General features: G+C 43.6%; 1 protein-coding gene across 4 annotated transcripts in view; it reads right to left on the bottom strand.

The window, feature by feature from the left end:
• Nucleotides 1-6,031: 6,031 nt before the first annotated feature.
• LOC144691759 (interleukin-10 receptor subunit beta-like) overlaps nt 6,032-17,341 on the bottom strand; it is a 37,020-nt gene continuing 25,710 nt past the window's right edge. For 3 of the 4 annotated variants that reach the window (XM_078560198.1, XM_078560197.1, XM_078560194.1), the window contains exons 6-7: nt 14,351-14,508; nt 6,032-6,901 (exon numbers count right to left, since the gene is read on the bottom strand). In XM_078560198.1, coding sequence (XP_078416324.1) covers nt 6,740-6,901; nt 14,351-14,508 — 320 coding nt within the window. In that variant the 3' untranslated portion in view covers nt 6,032-6,739. Of the gene's footprint in view, nt 6,902-11,687; nt 11,745-14,350; nt 14,509-17,341 lie in introns of all 4 variants that reach the window. The other variant, XR_013579203.1, reaches the window with a different exon arrangement.

Genomic DNA, 17,341 nt, shown 5'->3' with positions numbered 1-17,341 from the left:
CAAGCCATTCACCATCCTGACTTGAAAATATATCTCCATTCCTTCACTGTCGCTGGGTCAAAATCCTGGAACTCCCTTCCTAACAGCACGGTGGGTGTAGCTACACCCCATGGACTGCAACAGTTCAAGAAGGCAGCTCACCGTCACCTTCTCAAGGGCAATTAGGGATGGATAATAAATGCTGGCCTAGCCAGTGCGCCCACATCCCGTGGATGAATAAAAAGAAAATCCCTCAGGTTGTCAGAAAAGAAATTGTAGCACTATTTAAAGAGTAGTAGGGGAGTTACCCCTGGTGTTCTGCCCAATATTTATCCCTCAATCAACAACATTAAAAAAAAGATTATCTGATTATTATCACATTCATGTTTGTGCGACCTAGCTGTGCCCAACCTGGCTGCTGCTCTTCCTATATTTATAGCAGTGATTGAACTCAAAATTACTCCATTGGAAGTAAAGTACTTTGGGGTGTCCTGAAGTTGTGAAAGGTGCTATATAAATGCAATTCTTTTTTTCTTTCAATGGGGCTACTGGTACCACTGGAGCCATATCCTAGCAAGCAGTCAGCACCTTTAGTAAAGGAATGGAAGACTTGAGAAGACAAAGCACCTCTCCATAAGAAGGTACAAAGTTATATACCTCCTAGTGACTAGCTTTAGAATAGCATTAAGAGAAGCCAGAGTATAGGCTACCTTCCAAAATCTTAATTGTCAAGGAATGATAAAAAGACATGCATTTGTATATTGCCTCATCCCATTTTTCAGAAACATCTCAATACACTTCAAATTCAACAAGGTGTTTTGAAATACGATGACTTTTACTATGTAGGAAAACATAGCAATAATTATACACATAACATTATTCCACAATTAGAAATGAGACAAATGACCAGTTAATTTGTTTTCTTTTGGTGATGCTGGTTGAGGAAGCAATCAATCAACTGTGTGGACATTCTTTCCATAGCAGCATGTGATCTATCACATCTACCAGAAATGGCAGATGAGGCCTTTGTTTAGTGTTTCTGAAGGACGGTATCTTCAACAATGCAGAACTCCTTCATTGCTGCAGCTGAGCATCAGCCTAAGTTATAGGCCCAAATCCCATTGGCACTTGAACCCACAAACTTGTGACTAAAAACTGAGCCAAGCTGGTGCTTTTTGCTCATATGGGTAGCAGAGGAAGACAAAGATAAATAAACCAAATCATCATTCTCCTCATTTGAGATAAGTTTTATTATTCATGGTATGTTTATACTGGGACAGACTGTACAAATGCTTAAATGAGAAAGAAAGGTAGGTGACAAGTAAGAGACAATCCTCCACCTCTCTCCCTTGCTACATGTCATCCACAAATGTGAGCATTTCTCTTTAACAAATTTCATGCAAAAGATGGTATTTTGCATGGGATCATCTGTTTTTTTCTATAAGTTTCATCTGATGAAGAGGTCTAAATTTTTCTCTTTTATTTATTGCACTTCATCAAAAGCAGTTTACCTCTTTCTCAAATCATGATTACTGTCTCTTGCTTTTCCTTCATTCTTTTTCCATTACAGTCCCAACAATTTTCTATCTTGTGCCTGCATTAGCCATGATCAGTCAGGATGGTTTTGAATGGCAGAGTAGGCTCAAAGGGCTGAATGTTCTAATCTTGCTCCTATTTCTTATGTTCTCATGTTCTTAATACATTGGAGAGTTTCAATTGTGCCGCAGATACAGGTGCAAAATATATAGGCCTGGATTTTCACGGAGTTTTGGAGACTCACCATTGGGGGGAAGTGGGTGGGACATGCTGAGTTCAAACAGGCCTCATTTTCGCTGTAGCAAGGGTCTAATTCCGCAGTGTGGGAGTTAGGACTTTTTAGAGCAGTCATAACAACTCTTGAAGTGTGGATAAAGTTTGTAGACCCATCAAGCTGTGAAGTTATTTAAATTCCCAGCCCTTTAAAAATTGATACAAAAGGCCTGCCTGTGTCAGTGAGAAGTAAAAAAACTCAACAGTCAAGTTATTAAAATCCCCAATCCTTTTAAAAAATAAAAAAAAGGCTGCCCGTGTCTGTGAGAGCTGAAAAAAATCTGCTCTAACTTTTACTGTATCCGTTTGTTGAAATAACCCTAAGGGCTATCATTATCTCATTTTTCAATGCTTGATTGCTTTCCACAACCTATCATTATCATGTTAGGGGGAGGGGGCTGTAAGTTCAAAGCCTGATGGACAGCTCAAAGAGGTTATTAAAGCTGCCTTTGATGTGAGGTTATGAATACAACTGTTTGTTTTTATAAGGGATAAAGTACTTGAGGGGATTTAATTGTATTGAATGGGCTTTCATGAATGGGAGCTTTTTTTTATATACAGTAGTGAAGTCTGTAATAGATATTCACAGCTTTATTTTATTTCACCTCAGCATAGCTCCTGAGGTCTGCCCATGATGGATACTGGGTGAGTTGGCATTAAGGTGACATAAGGGCTATAAGGGACCATGGGGGTGGCCATGGGTTGGCATTAGGGTGGTATAGGGGCTATTATGGGACATGGGGTGGGTGGGGGCATTAGTTGGCATTAGGTGGAATGGGGGCTATAAGGGGCCATGCGTGGGTGGGAGGCATGGGTTGCCATTAAGGTGCCAGGAGGGTTGTAAGGAGTCATGGGGTGGGTGGGGGGGCATGGGTTGGCAGTAAGGTGGCATAGGGGCTATAAGGGGCCATGGGTGGGGGGGTTGAGTGGGATCATGGGTTGGCATGTTGCTATGTATGGGGGCATGAAGAGTGGGTGGGGTAGTGAGGGTATTTGGGGGTGAGAGATGGAGGACCTAATATTTAAGAAAACAACTGGGACAAAGTCTCAGAGAACTGAGGCTGGCCTTTGAACCAGCCAGCCTCTGCACTCAGCAGCCCTTGTGGCTGCCTTCCATCTGTGCCTGGGGGCAGCAGGGCCACTCCATCATGCACCTGCCTCCCCACCCCTGAAACAAAGACCCACCACTCAGGGGAGTATTTCCAATGGTGTGGCGAGTCGGGAGATTTCCCCGCTCCCTGACCCGGGAGTGAGAATCTGAGCCATGTTCTATGTTAGCCAGGTATGATAAAAAAAATACTTGGAAACATCAGGTGGAATACCACAATAAATATAAGCTACTTGTTTTTCACACAGTTCCACCGATATGCCCCTAATTTGAGCATAGATAAATATGCTAGTACTGAAGTCAAGAAGCTTGACACCATCCAGGACAAAGCAGTCTGCTTGATTGGCACCACATCCACAAACATTCACTCCCTCCACCACTGACGTACAGTATCAGCAGTGTGTACCATCTACAAGATGCACTGCAGGGATTTACCAAGGCTCATGAGACAGCACCTTCCAAACCCATGACCACTACCATCTGGAAGGACAAGGGCAACAGATAGATAGGAACACCGCCTCCTGGAAGTTCCCCTCCAAGTCACTCACTATCCTGACTTGGAAATATATCTCCATTCCTTCACTGTTCGCTGGGTCAAAATCCTGGAACTCCCTTCATAACAGCACTGTAGGTGTACCTACACCACATGGACTGCAGCGGTTCAAGAAGGCAGCTCACCACCAACTTCTCAAAGGCAACTAGGGATGGGCAATAAATGCTGGCCCAGCCAGCAAAGCCCACATCCCATGAACGAATAAAAAAAAAAGTGTTTGCTTGATATAACCCCTATATCCATGATAGAGAATCACACACCACAGGAGGGAACCATTCAATCCATCATATCTTTGCCAACTCTTTGATTCACCCAATTAGTCCCACTCCCCAGGTCTTGTAGCCCTGAAAAAATGTTTTCCCTTCAAATATTCATCTATCCCCCTTCAGAAAGTTGCTGTTGCATATGCTCCCATGACACTTCCGGGTAGTGCACTCTAGGTACTGACAACGGATTGCGTAAAACAAAATTTCTCCTCATCTCCTCTCTGGTTCTGCCTTAAATCCGGATTTTTTGGTATCCTAGATGTAGCACATAGGGCAGAATTTTATGCTGATCGGGTGGGTGTGCACCCAACCCGATTGGACGTGAAATCCCGTGAGATGCCGTCGTGAGTCCCGTCATCCCGCACTCACGCGATATTTCGATCGGCGGGCGCACGCAAAAGTCGGAAGCGCGCCTGCTGACCATTAAGAGTGCAATTAAGCCCATTAATGGAGCAATTGAATCCGATTTTTTGTGATCCGTCCAACCTTGCGGTTGGCGGATGGGCAAATCGGCCAGGCGGACCTTGCATTTTTATGAAACCTCATCCAAGGGCGGGATGAGGTTTCTGTTATTAGATAAAATAAAAATAAAAATAAAAATATATGGACAGCATTTTTATCATCTATATGTTCAGGTGCCTGATTTGTGATGCACATTTTTTTTCCTGATTTTGAAAACTTCATGTCATGATATTTGGATCTGCAGCCCCCTGAGGCAGCTCTCTGGCCTTCAGAGATATTTCTCTCAGCGCTCGCCCTGGTAGTGTTGAGCATTTCAGCGCACGTTTCATGCTGGCTGGCCGTCCAGCGTGAAATCAAAGTCGGGGGCTGATCACAGTCGGGGGCTGATCACAGTCTGCGGGCGGTCCCTTTCCCGACCGCCAAGCTGAAAAATCAGGCCAAAATGTTAATGAAACAATAGTCAATCTTCTTTGGCATTGCACACTGGGAATCAAGAGCTCGTGTAGCCTTCAGGTGAAGTGGGGTTAGAGGCAAAGGATAATTGGACCAGACAAACAGGCATGGGATGGGGAAGGATTGATAAAAGCAGGCAGTTCCAAGTAGTTAGTGGTCTAAAGCAAAGGGCCAGAGGTACAAGGTTAAATGGAAGAAATTTAGGATAGAGAGTAAGAGAAACTTCTTTATACAGAAAGTTGTGGAACTCACTTCTAGGACTACTACAGTAAAGTCCCACCTTTCGCGACTTCCCTGTTTGTGTATTTGCCTACCTGTGCTAAAGTCTTTGTACACCGCATCACCCATGGCATGAGCAATTGTTCACTTATCCGCGTTTTCTTTCCCTCTCTCTTTCCCCGAGGAGACAGCAGCCCATGATGGAGCAGAGTCCTCAACAGCTATTAACAGGGAGATGGTGCTGAAGCCTTTGGAAGAGGATTCCTCCATTAGTCCTGGCTGTGGACATTTAATTCTCTTTATTTTTTTAAGTACCTTTCTGACAGGGGTGAGAAGTGGTGCCTGGAATGTTTGCAGCTGAAGTGCAGCCCAAACGGAGAAATAAACCTGGAAATGTCCGAATCTCTCGGTCCAGAGCTGCAATAATGGTTCTGTTCAATTCCGAAACGTTCACGGATTTGTCTGCCAGTTTTGAGGTGATTTATTTTTTCCTTAATTCGGGATTGTCTCTTTTTAAAATTTTCAATACATGCCTTGAATTGCTCAGAGGCTCCCCCCATCCCCATCTGTCGTATACAGGTACTACAATTTGCTGCACAGTAACTGCACAAACTAATGCTGCCGTCGCATTGCTCAACCTATCTAATTGACTCCCATTGAAAAACATGTTCATCCTTCGCGATTTCACCGTTTGCGAGGTTTTGCGTAACCGGAAACGGTGGGACTTTACTGTATGGAGGCAGAATCTATGTCAAGAATCTGGATTCAATTGGATAGTTAGATGAAGGGTAAGAGGACGAAGGTGCATCAATAGAGCAATTTGTTAGCATGGAGGGTGAATGTCAACTGGTTGGGCTGAATTGCTTGTTTCTGTGTAACTTCTATATAACTCAGGCCACGTTTTAAAACCATACATTATGCACCTATAATAGAAAATGCCTATGTAAACCTCTTACACTGTAATTGCACACATCAGCTTGTATTGACACTGCAGCACTTCCAATTGCAGGAAAAATATATATTCACAAGGCAAGTTTACATAGGCAGTTTACGTTATAAATGTGGGCAGAGGAATTTATAACGGAAAAGGCTACAAATACTGGGAAACGCTGGTATTCAGAGGGAGCTGGGTGGCCTTGTCCAAAAATCACACAAGGTTAGCATGGCAGGTACAGCAAGCAATTAGGAAAGCAAATGGTATGCTGGCCTTTATTACAAAGGGATTGGAGTTAGGGGGCAAAAAAGTCTCCGTCCAGTTGTACAAAACCTGGGAATATTGCGAACAGTTATGGTTCCCTTGGGAAATGTATACATATATAAGAATTGTAATAAATTAGTAGATGCATTTGGGGTCCTTTGCTTTTCATTTCTTTTAATCTGTGGGAATGTTCCATGTTTTAAAAAAACATGTAATTCATATTTATTTGGATTGAATATTAATTACAAAACATATTTCTCAGAGAAAACCGCTGGCAAAATTTGAAAGTTACAAAAATCTCAGCAAAAATCTTTCCAAGATCATTCACATCATCATTTTACTGTTAAAATATAATAAATTATAGCCAATTTCCTAGTTTTACTCAGACCGGCGATAAATGTTCATGGTTCGTTGAAGAGGAAGTGAGATAAAACAACGCAGACCACATAGGATGTTATTTTCATGTACAACTGAAAGAAATGTACAGAAATAAATCCTATGTGTGTCACAAAAATCCCAGAAAAGAGAGGAAGTTGTGTGTGGCATCGCCTTCAAGCAGCTCTCCAGCTTTGACTCACTCAAGCAGCACTATCTGGCCGTGTCTGCATTCTGCCATAAAGGTTGTTATTATTATTTTGCAGGCCTTTGTCTTCCTCTTCACCCTCAATGGCCTGATTTTCCTCCTTCCTGGGCTATTTCTCAATCATTTCCATATTTGTATTCAGGGCAACATTTGTGTTGTCAAAACTTCCTTGGATGTCTGTAATAATACTTAGTTTGTCAAATGATTCTTCACATAGATTATTAGTCTGGGGTAGCAGGAATTGACGATTCAATGAAGGTTCTTCCAGGTACTGTACAAAAAAAAAAATCAAGTATTTGAGATTAATCATTCTCACTTCAGTGTAATTGAGAATCTTCCATAACATATACCCAGTGTTGCACTTCATTTTTTGTGGTGTTTTCCTGGCATGGCGAGTATTTTGGTGGTATTAAAAAAAAAAAGTGAAACCCTGACAATAAATTGGAAGCTGGGAGTCCGGAAAGCAAAGATGCCCACATCTAAAGTGAAGACTGGTATATAGAATGATGTACACTTAAGGAATATTTCCTTGGCAGTTACTAATTTTATCTACTCATTTCTCTTAATCGTATGTATAGGGTTCCATTTGAACTAGATGAGCTAAATGAAGTAGAAGGCAGGGATCCATTGCTATTTGTGGGATGTTGCTGGCACAGAATTGCTGACACATTAAACTTCTTATCTGCCTTCATGAAGGACCTCTGAATATCAATTAATGTGCACAACGTATTATAACCTAATGTCTGGAATTTTGATCACCACCCTAGGCACCATCCTCACTGCCAAACCATTTTCCCGGAGGCATGGAAGGGTTACCTGCCTGCAAATGGCAGGCAGTCAATTAAGGTAAGTAAAAGGCTAATTAAGGCCAATTATCAGAGACCGACTGGAACTTTTCAACAAAGAGCTTCCACAATGATCGCCTGGCAGCTTTGTACGTTTTTGTGGTAATATGAGGTGTAATACACCTTTAAGAGACTGTGAGCAGATTGACCACGTGACTGTAAGACCCAAGAGTTGTTTAGTGCGGGCTACCAGGCTAATGTTAGTCTAGAGTAGTTAGTCTGGCTGGAGAAGCACACAGCATGTTAATGCTCTGGCGTTTGTGTAAATAAATGCTATGTGCTTCATTTGATATTGGTCTCTAAGTCTGACGTCAATTGTAATAGACTCGCCTGCTGACAGGTAAGTGTGAAACCGGTTTGCGAGCAAAGCGACCCATAGGCAAAACATCACCAGACGATGACACCAAGGAAAGCCGTGAAAACTCAACTGTACTGAAGTAGCCATGCCTGCAGGCCAATTGTAAGTACATTACAATTGCAAACCTTCACCATAGTCGAAGTTATCTCCCCCCAGTATGCTACAATTTGGGCACATTGAACCGTTTGATCAGACCACCGGTGACTGGTCACATTATATTGAATGCCTCGCGTTTTTCTTTTTTGGCCAATGACATATTGGGGGTGGAGAAGAGGCGGGTGGTCCTCTTGTCAACATGTGGCAGTAAAATGTACAGCCCAATTCGTAGTCTAACGGTACCCAACACCCCAGATTCCAAGAGCTTTGATGAGTTGGTGAATCTAGTGAAAGGCCATTTCCAACCGAAACCCTCAGTAACAACGCAGCATTTTAAATTCAATTTGAGGTGTCGCGTCCCTGGAGAGACAGTCGCTTGCTATGTAGCAGCCTTAAAACAATTGACAGAGCACTGTGAGTTTGGGACATTGATTAATGACATGTTAAGAGACCAATTGGTGTGTGGGATTAACGAAGATGCCATTCAAAAAAGGTTGCTGTCTGAGACAGATTTGGATTTCAGCAAAGCCCTGGAGTTGGCACTTGCAATGGAAAGCGCTGTCAGTGACTGAGAAGAAATCAAGGGAGCACAAAATGACACCGTTCTTCACGTCATGAGGGAGGCACCGGTTAGAAAAGGCACAGAAGGGCAGGGCTGCACAGAAAGGCAGGAAATAGCTGCTATTAACAGACCAGCAAAAAGCAATGGCTTAATGGATGAAAACCACATTCATAATAGCAGAATTGGAAACAGACAGCCTTCAAACGAATGAAAATTCAAAAGAACCGAGTGTTTCTACTGCCATCGCAATGGGCACATGATGCGATATTGTAAAAAGAAAGATTGAGGCCAAAGTTCAAACAAAAAGGCAGAAGTTGTGAAATTTATATAATGGAGGAGCCTGAAGAAATCACAGAATCACAGTGCAGAAGAGGCCCTTCGGCCATCAAGTCTGCACTGACAGGTGAGAAACACCTGACCTACTTACCTAATCCCATTTACCAGCACTTGGCCCATAGCCTTGAATGTTATGACGTGCCAAGTGCTCATCCAGGTACTTTTTAAAGGATGTGAGGCCACCCGCCTCCACCACCCTCCCAGGCAGCGCATTCCAGACCGTCACCGCCCTCTGGGTAAAAAAGTTTTTCCTCACATCCCCCCTAAACCTCCTGCCCCTCACCTTGAGGTTATGCCCCCTTGTGACTGACCCTTCAACTAAAGGGAACAGCTACTCCCTATCCACCCTGTCCATGCCCCTTATAATGTTGTACACCTCGATCAGGTCGCCCCTTCGTCTTCTCTGCTCCAATGAAAACAACCCAAGTCTATCCAACCTCTCTTCATAACTTAAATGTTTCATCCCAGGCAACATCCTGGTGAATCTTCTCTGCACCCCCTCCAGTGCAATCACATCCTTCCTATAATGTGGCGACCAGAACTGCGCACAGTACTCCAGCTGTGGCCTCACTAAGGTTCTATACAACTCCAACATGACCTCCCTACTTTTGTAATCTATGCCTCAATTGATAAAGGCAAGTGTCCCATGTGCCTTTTTCACCTCCCGACTAACATGCCCCTCTGCCTTCAGAGATCTATGGACACACACGCCAAGGTCCCTTTGATCCTCAGAACTTCCTAGTGTCATGCCATTCATTGAATACTTCCTTGTCAAATTACTCCTTCCAAAGTGTATCACCTCACACTTTTCAGGGTTAAATTCCATCTGCCACTTATCTGCCCATTTGACCATCCTGTCTATATCTTCCTGTAGCCCAAGACACTCAACCTCACTGTTAACCACCCGGCCAATCTTTGTGTCATCCGCAAACTTACTAATCCTACCCCCCACATAGTCATCTATGTCATTTATATAAATGGCGAATAATAGGGGCCCGAGCACAGATCCCTGTGGTACGCCACTGGACACTGGCTTCCAGTCATTAAAGCATCCTTCTGTCATCACCCTCTGCCTCCTACAACTAAGCCAATTTTGAATCCATCTTATCAAATTACCCTGTATCCCATGTGCATTTGCCTTCTTTATAAGTCTTCCATGTGGGACCTTGTCAAAGGCTTTGCTGAAATCCATATAAACTACATCAACTGCACTACCCTCATCTACACACCTGGTCACCCCCTCGAAAAATTCAATCAAATTTGTTAGGCATGACCTCCCTCTGACAAAGCCATGCTGATTATCCCTGATCAAACCTTGCCTCTCCAAGTGGAGATAGATTCTCTCCTTCAGAACTTTCTCCAATAGTTTCCCTACCACTGACGTGAGACTCACTGGCCTGTAGTTCCCTGGCTTATCTCTACGACCCTTCTTAAATAGCAGAACCACATTAGCTGATCTCCAGTCCTCTGGCACCTCCCCCGTGGCTAGAGAGGAATTAAAAATTTGGGTCAGAGCCCCTGCGATCTCCTCCCTCACCTCCCTCAGCAGTCTGGGACACAAATCATCTGGACCTGGAGATTTGTCCACTTTTAAGCCTGCCAACACCTCCAATACCTTGTCACTCCCTATAACAATTTGCTTAAGAACCTCGTAGTCTCTCTCCCTGAGTTCGATACCTTCATTCTCATTCTCTTGGGAGAAGACGGATGTGAATTATTCATTCAACATTCTAGCGATGTCCTCTGGCTCCACCCATAGATTGCCCCCTTGGTCCCTTACGGGCCCTACTCTTTCCCTTGGTCCCTTATGGGCCCTACTCTTTCCCTGATTATCCTCTTCCCATTGATGTAGTTATAGAATATCTTGGAATTTTCCCTTTTACCAGCGAGAGCTTTCTCATATCCCCTCTTTGCTCTCCTAATTGCTTTCTTAAGCTCCATCCTGCACTTTCTGTACTCCACTAATGCTTCTGCTGATTTGCTTCCCTTGTACCTGCTAAAAGCCTCTCTTTTCCTTCTCATCGTAACCTGAATATCTCTGGTCATCCATGGTTCTATGGGCTTGAGAGTCAGATACTTACTTCCTATACAATTTAAAAATGGGTTAAACACAGTAGAGGTCAACAGAAAACCCCTTTGAATGGAGGTGGATACAGGCGCATCCACGACAGTCATTGGGGAACACATGTTTAAGTATCTGAACGGAGGAGGCCTCTCACTAAAGCTGGAAAACTCAGATGCCAAACTAAAGACACACACTGGCAAAAACATACGAGTGAAAGGTGCATGCAAGGCTCCAGTACAATATGGAAGCCAGTCTGTAAATCTGCCCATCATGGTGATAGAAGGCAGAGGGCTGAGTTTCCTTGGAAGAAACTGGTTAAAAGAGATCAATCTTAGATTACTGAGTTCTCAGTCAGAAGCAGGAAATATTGCTGTTTGGAAAAAGGAGCATGTAAAGACTCAACAAAAGGAATTCGTAGGGCTGATGCTTCAGGACTGAGTTCAAGTTGAAGTCAGAACCTCCAAAAAGAAAAAGAAAAGCTGCTGAAGGACTTTCGCATATTGCAAGATTCCCTCAGATCCCAATTTGCATCATTAAAAAGGTATGAGGAAGAACAGAAAGAATTCCGCATATCTCTGGCCGAGATGAAGAATCAATTAGCTGCGAAAGCACAACAATACTTAATTCTACAGGAAACAACTAAAAAATATAAAAAAGAAATGGAAGAACTGAAGAACCAACTCCGTGGAAACCAAGAAGCCGTAAGAATAGAGACCCCTGAGTTTTCAAAGGAGCTGACAGATGAGGAAATGCTGGAAGACTCAACCACCGAGTTCACTCAAGTTGAGCTCATACCTGAGCCTAGTCTGGCCACTAGGGAAGTTGAAGAGGAAGCTGAGATGAAAGTCAGTGCTGCCAAGAAAAAAACCCATCAAAAGAAGACACGTAGGAAGAAAAAGTGAAATTGCTAACAAGTTCCTGATTTTTTTTTTTACACAACAGGAGGCCGATCATTTTGTGTTGCATTTAGCCTTGCCCAACACCCTAATTCTCAGAAACTGCCTGACAGTTGCTTTTCATGTGGTTGAATTAGGAGGGCAGGAGCAGTAGGAGTGCATATGATGAGGCCCAAAAGAGTGTGAGAACATTCCCATTCGAGCCTACACCACAGGTAGAAGGAACTCCTCTTACTTTGGAAGTACCTGCAGTACCCGTTGAGCCTGAGAGAGTCGAAGAGGCAAATTTGGAAGTTCCTACTGGGGAGCCTAGTGGACAGATAACTCCTGAGAGGGAGGCCTCAGATAAACCATCCGAAGTCGTAGAACTACGTCGGTCGACACGTTTGACAAAGCCTTCTGAGACACTAAATTTGTAAATAGTTCATTTTTGTAAATAGTTAATATATGTAAAATGTACTTTCAAGTAAATGGGGAGGGATGTGGTAATCTGAGGTGTAATACACCTTTAAGAGACTGTGAGCAGATTGACCACATTATTGTAAGACCCAATAGCTGTGTAGCGTGGGCTACCAGGTTAATGTTAGTCTAGAGTAGGGTCTGGCTGGAGAAGCACACAGCATATTAATGCTCTGGCATTTGTGTAAATAAACGATATGTGCTTCATTTCATAATGGTCCCTAAGTCTGACATTTATTGTAATCGATTTGCCTGTCAACAGGTAAGTGTGCAACCGGTTCCTGAGCAAAGCGACACCTAGTTAAAACATAACAATTTTTTAAATCAAAAATTTTAAAAGTTACTGAGATGGCGCCATTTCTCTTCCTTACCTGCAACTATAGTCCGCAGCTCCTTCTGTACTGGGGGGCTTCCTATTGGTGCTCCAGCTTCCAGAGCTTGCCAACGGTCTTTGTTTGGATGGCAAGAGCGCCCTCTGGCCACTAATTGGCCAATTCAGGAAAAATTACTGCTGGGTGACTGCTTCTGACACAGTGCAGGGTTGGGACCCCCATTTGATCCCAACATCAAGGTCCTGACTCAAAACCCAACATCCAACCCTATCTCTGCTCTGTGTACGTGCTGAAATATCAAGCATTCACAGAAAAGATAATGTGCAAAGTCATGGAAGGAATTTAAACTCCCCTGAATAACAAATATTGGGGCTACTGTCCAAATAGCATGAAGTGAAGGTTGAAAAGTGGAGGGTTCTCTTAGAAAGCATGCAGTTAACAACTATGGGTGGAATTTAATGCCCATCCCCATGGCAAGTTTGGTGGTTTGATCATTCAATCAGGCAGGCGGGTGGTGGGTGGGGACCACACTGCCTTCCTGCCTCCACCCTGATTAAGCCTGGAATGGAAAAGCCCTTAGATGGCCTTCAGGCCCTACTGCCAATTGAGGCCCTTAAGTGGACAATTAATGAACATACATACGATGGGTATTAACTTGGTGGGCAGGAGGGCTTGCCATGCAGAGAGCATGAAAAGCAAAGCCGTGCGGGATTGTGTGAGGGCTTCTGGGTGGGATAGGCCTTGTTCAAAGGCACTCAGTGCCTGATTGAGGATCCCAGCATCGGTGGGGAGGGTGCAGGGGTTCCACTGAGAGTCACTCCCTCGCCCTTGATCCCAACCCCCTCATCCCCCTCTCCTGTGACCCCCAGCCCATGATGCCCTCCTCTCACCATCACTCAACTGTGGCTTGGGATCTAGCGACGACACTAGGCTTTGAGTAGGTGTTGTACTGGCAGCAGCCACCCCCTCCCCGATTGTGCTGTCATTCAATAGAGCTGCCGGCCTCTGATTGGCCAGCAGCTCCTGGCAGGCGGGACTTCCAACCTGGATTTGCTGATCCCAAGGGTAGGCCTGCCGTTGCCCTGACAAGTCCCTGAGAGGCACATGATGCTGCAGGCCTTCCCTAAAGGAGGCGAATATGGGGCTCTTGCCAGTTCCCCAGTTGGCAGATGAGATCCCCCAAGTCGCCTCCATTAAGTACTGCCTTACGTGTTGTTGCCATCAGGTGACTAGAAAGTAATAGCAGTTAATCTGGTAAGGAATAGCTAGTTTTATCTGACAGTTTTAGGGAGATTTGTCCTGTGACAGCCAGGCATTTCTGGCACCCCCTCACCCTGTAGCACCCACCCCCCACATCAGCAGCTTGTAAAACCCACTGTTGCATCACAGTGCTGTTTATCATGGTGACAGTGGGAACTTTTACATTACAGCCATGTTACTTCTAAACTTTCGAGCTTATTAAAGTGGATGCAAAATTTACTAGCAGCTAACAAGGCAATTTTGGACAAGAATTTCCACGGAGTTGCTGCCGTAACTTGGTGGGAAGTGCAGAGCATAAATGGGGCTTCTGGCTAAGCTAAGGCAGCGAAGTGGGAGTAATTTGGAGCAAATCACATCCTTGCACTCTCATGTTAACCTCGCTTTGTAAACCTTAATACATCCCACCTGGAAAAGGATAGCTGAAGTTTGCTTACATTTGCCAAGTTGCGTGAGGTTAAATTTGATAGCTTGTAAATCAGGAATGGAGATAAATGGTTGGAATAACACATACCTCTTTTATGTGTTCAGGGAGGTTGTAGGAAGGAAATAAACCATATCTGACAGCCTTGTAAATATGAAGTGACACATAGAAAGTTCCCATTGTTACACTGAAGACACTAAAAAGTGACACGAGAAGAAGCACAATCATCTGCCACACTGGAACTCTACCTGTAAGCACAAACATTTGTAGGTAAAAAGCATCATGGCCACACATCTTAAATCCCACCGCTGTTGTAAACTAAAACTACTGTAATGAAGATAAAACATATGAGGCCAAAGACATATTGCACAAATTGTGTTGCAAGAATGGATTCTGTTAGTTGGCACAAGTCTTGCACTGATCACAAAAACAAAATTACCTGGAAAAACTCAGCAGGTCTGGCAGCATCAGCGGAGAGGAACACAGTTAACGTTTCGAGTCCGAATGACCCTTCAACAGAACTAAGGAAAAATAGAAGAGAGGTGAAATATAAGCTGGTTTAAGGGGGGTGGGGTGGGACAAGTAAAGCTGGATAGAGGGCCAGTGATAAGTGGAGATAACCAAAAGATGTCACAGACAAAAGGACAAAGAGGTGTTGAAGGTGGTGATATTATCTAAGGAATGTGCTAATTAAGGGTAGAAAGCAGGACGAGCAAGGTACAGATAGCCCTAGTGGGGGTGGGGTGGGATGAAGGAATCAAAAAAGGCTAAAAGGTAGAGATAAAACAATGGATGGAAATACATTTAAAAATAATGGAAGTAGGTGGGAAAAGAAAAATCTATATAAATTATTGGGAAAAAAAGTGGGGGGGGCGAATTGGAAAGGGGGTGGGGATGGAGGAGAGAGTTCATGATCTAAAATGGTTGAACTCAATATTCAGGCTTTTTACTCTGAGTGAAGGTGTGGTGATGTATTTCCAACTAACGATGGTCAGATTGTAAAAAATTGTACGTTTATGTAAAAAGGAAGTGATTAGTGATTGCTGAAGTAATACTTAGCTTTAGGGGCAGAGACAGGAGAAATTATAATGGGGATAAAGAAAATGGTAGAGCTATCTTCCAACTATCTTCACAGTAGAAAACATAAAAGCAGCTGAAATAATGGGGGGCCAAGGTTCTAATGAGACTGAGAAACTTGAAGTAATTAACATTAGTAATGAAAAAGAACTGGAGAAATTAATGGGACTAAAATCTGACAAATCCCTTGGATGGCCTACAGCTTAAGGCTTTAAAAGAGGTGGTTGCAGGTAATCGCTGCACTGATTTTGATCTTCCAGAATTCCACAGATTCAGAATGGTCCCTGTGGGTTAGAAGCTAGCAAATGTAACCCTACTGATCAAGGAAGAAGGGAAAAGGACAATGGAGAAATATAGGCTAGGTAGCTTGACATCAGGAGTAAAATCTATTATAAGACATGTGTTAACAGGCACTTAGAAAATCATAATATGATTAGGCAAAGTAAACAAAGTTTTATGAATGGAAAATCATGTTTGACAAATGTATTAGTTTTTGAGAGGTGCAACTGACGGGTTAATGAGGAGGAACCAATGGATATAGTACATTTGGCTTTTCAGAAGCCACTTGATAAGGTGCCACACAAGTGGTTGTTACACACAATTAGGGCTCATGGGATTAGGGATAATATATTAGCATAGATTGCAGACTGGTAATGGATGGAAAAGAATAAATGGGTCATTTTCGGGTTGACAGATTATGGCTACTAGAGTATTGCGAGGATCATTACTTGAATCTCAGCTACTTACAATCTATATCAATGGCTTAGATGAGGGGATCAGGGGTAATATATCTAAGTTTGCTGATATACAAAGCTAGTTGGGAAAGTAAGCTGCGAGGTGGACACAAACATGCTGTAAAGGGTTATGGGCAGGTTAAGTGATTGAACGAAAGGTGGCAGGTGGAGTATAATGTGGGGAAATGAGAAATTGTCCACTTTGGTAGGAAGAATGGATAGCAGAATATTTTTTAAAAGACAAAAGGTGAGCAAATATTGGTATTCAGAGGGATTTGGTTGCCCTCGTACACAAATCACAGAAAACTAATGTGCAGGTGCAGCAAGCAGTTAGGAAGGCAAATAGTATGCTAGCTTTTATTGCAAGGGGTTTGGGGTATAAGGAAACCTTGCTGAAATTGTATAGGGCTTTAGTGAGACCACTGTATATAGTTTAGGTCTCCATGCTTAAGTTTCCTTAGAAGGGGTGCAACAAAAGTTCACTAGATTAACTGCTGGGATGAGAGACCTGCCTATGAAGAGATTGAGTAGAATGGGCCTATTCTGTGGAGTTTAGAAGAATAAAAGGTGGTTTCGTTGAAATGGAAAAAAATCTTAGAAGGCTTGCCAGTATAGATGCTGAGGAGCTGGTTTTCTTGGCTGGAAAGTCTAGAAATAGGGGTCATAGCCTCAGGATAAGCAGTTGGTCATTTAAAAACAGGGGCCTGAATTTTACATTCCCCCACTGGCTGGTTTGAAGGTGGGGAAGCATGTAAAATCCAGCGGACAGTCAACCCGCCACCCCGACCTGTCTGACATTTTACTGCATGTGGAAAAGGCCACTCAAGGGCCTCATTCTGCCTCCGCTGGTATTTTACTGGTGTCAGGGGTAGGGCCACATGATGTGGGAAGCTTAACAGCTTCAGATACATGGGCTTCTATTGGGCAAGTTGGGGGGAGCTCCTTTGCAGGTCTCCTGGGCCCATTGAAGGCATCCGCCTAAAAGGTCATTCTCCCTGCCTTAAACCTTCCCCCGCCGGCCTCTTGAACCCAGTCCACATAAACCCATAGAAAATTTGCAGCACAGAAGGTGGCTCATCATGTCTGTGCCAGCTATCCAGCCTAATCCCATTTTCCAGCTTTTGGTCCATAGCCCTGCGGGTTACAGTCCTTCAAGTGCACACCCAAGTATCTTTTACGTGGAATAAAGCTTTCTGCCTTTACCACCCTTCCAGGCAGTGAGTTCCAGATGCTCACTATGCCCCGGTTGAAATCATTTCTCCACAATTCC

The sequence above is a fragment of the Cetorhinus maximus genome, chromosome 16, assembly GCF_964194155.1.
Source record: "Cetorhinus maximus chromosome 16, sCetMax3.hap1.1, whole genome shotgun sequence".
Classification (NCBI taxonomy): Eukaryota; Metazoa; Chordata; class Chondrichthyes; order Lamniformes; family Cetorhinidae; genus Cetorhinus; species Cetorhinus maximus.
Note: the sequence above shows the minus strand (reverse complement) of the source record. Positions and strands in the feature narration are given on the sequence as shown.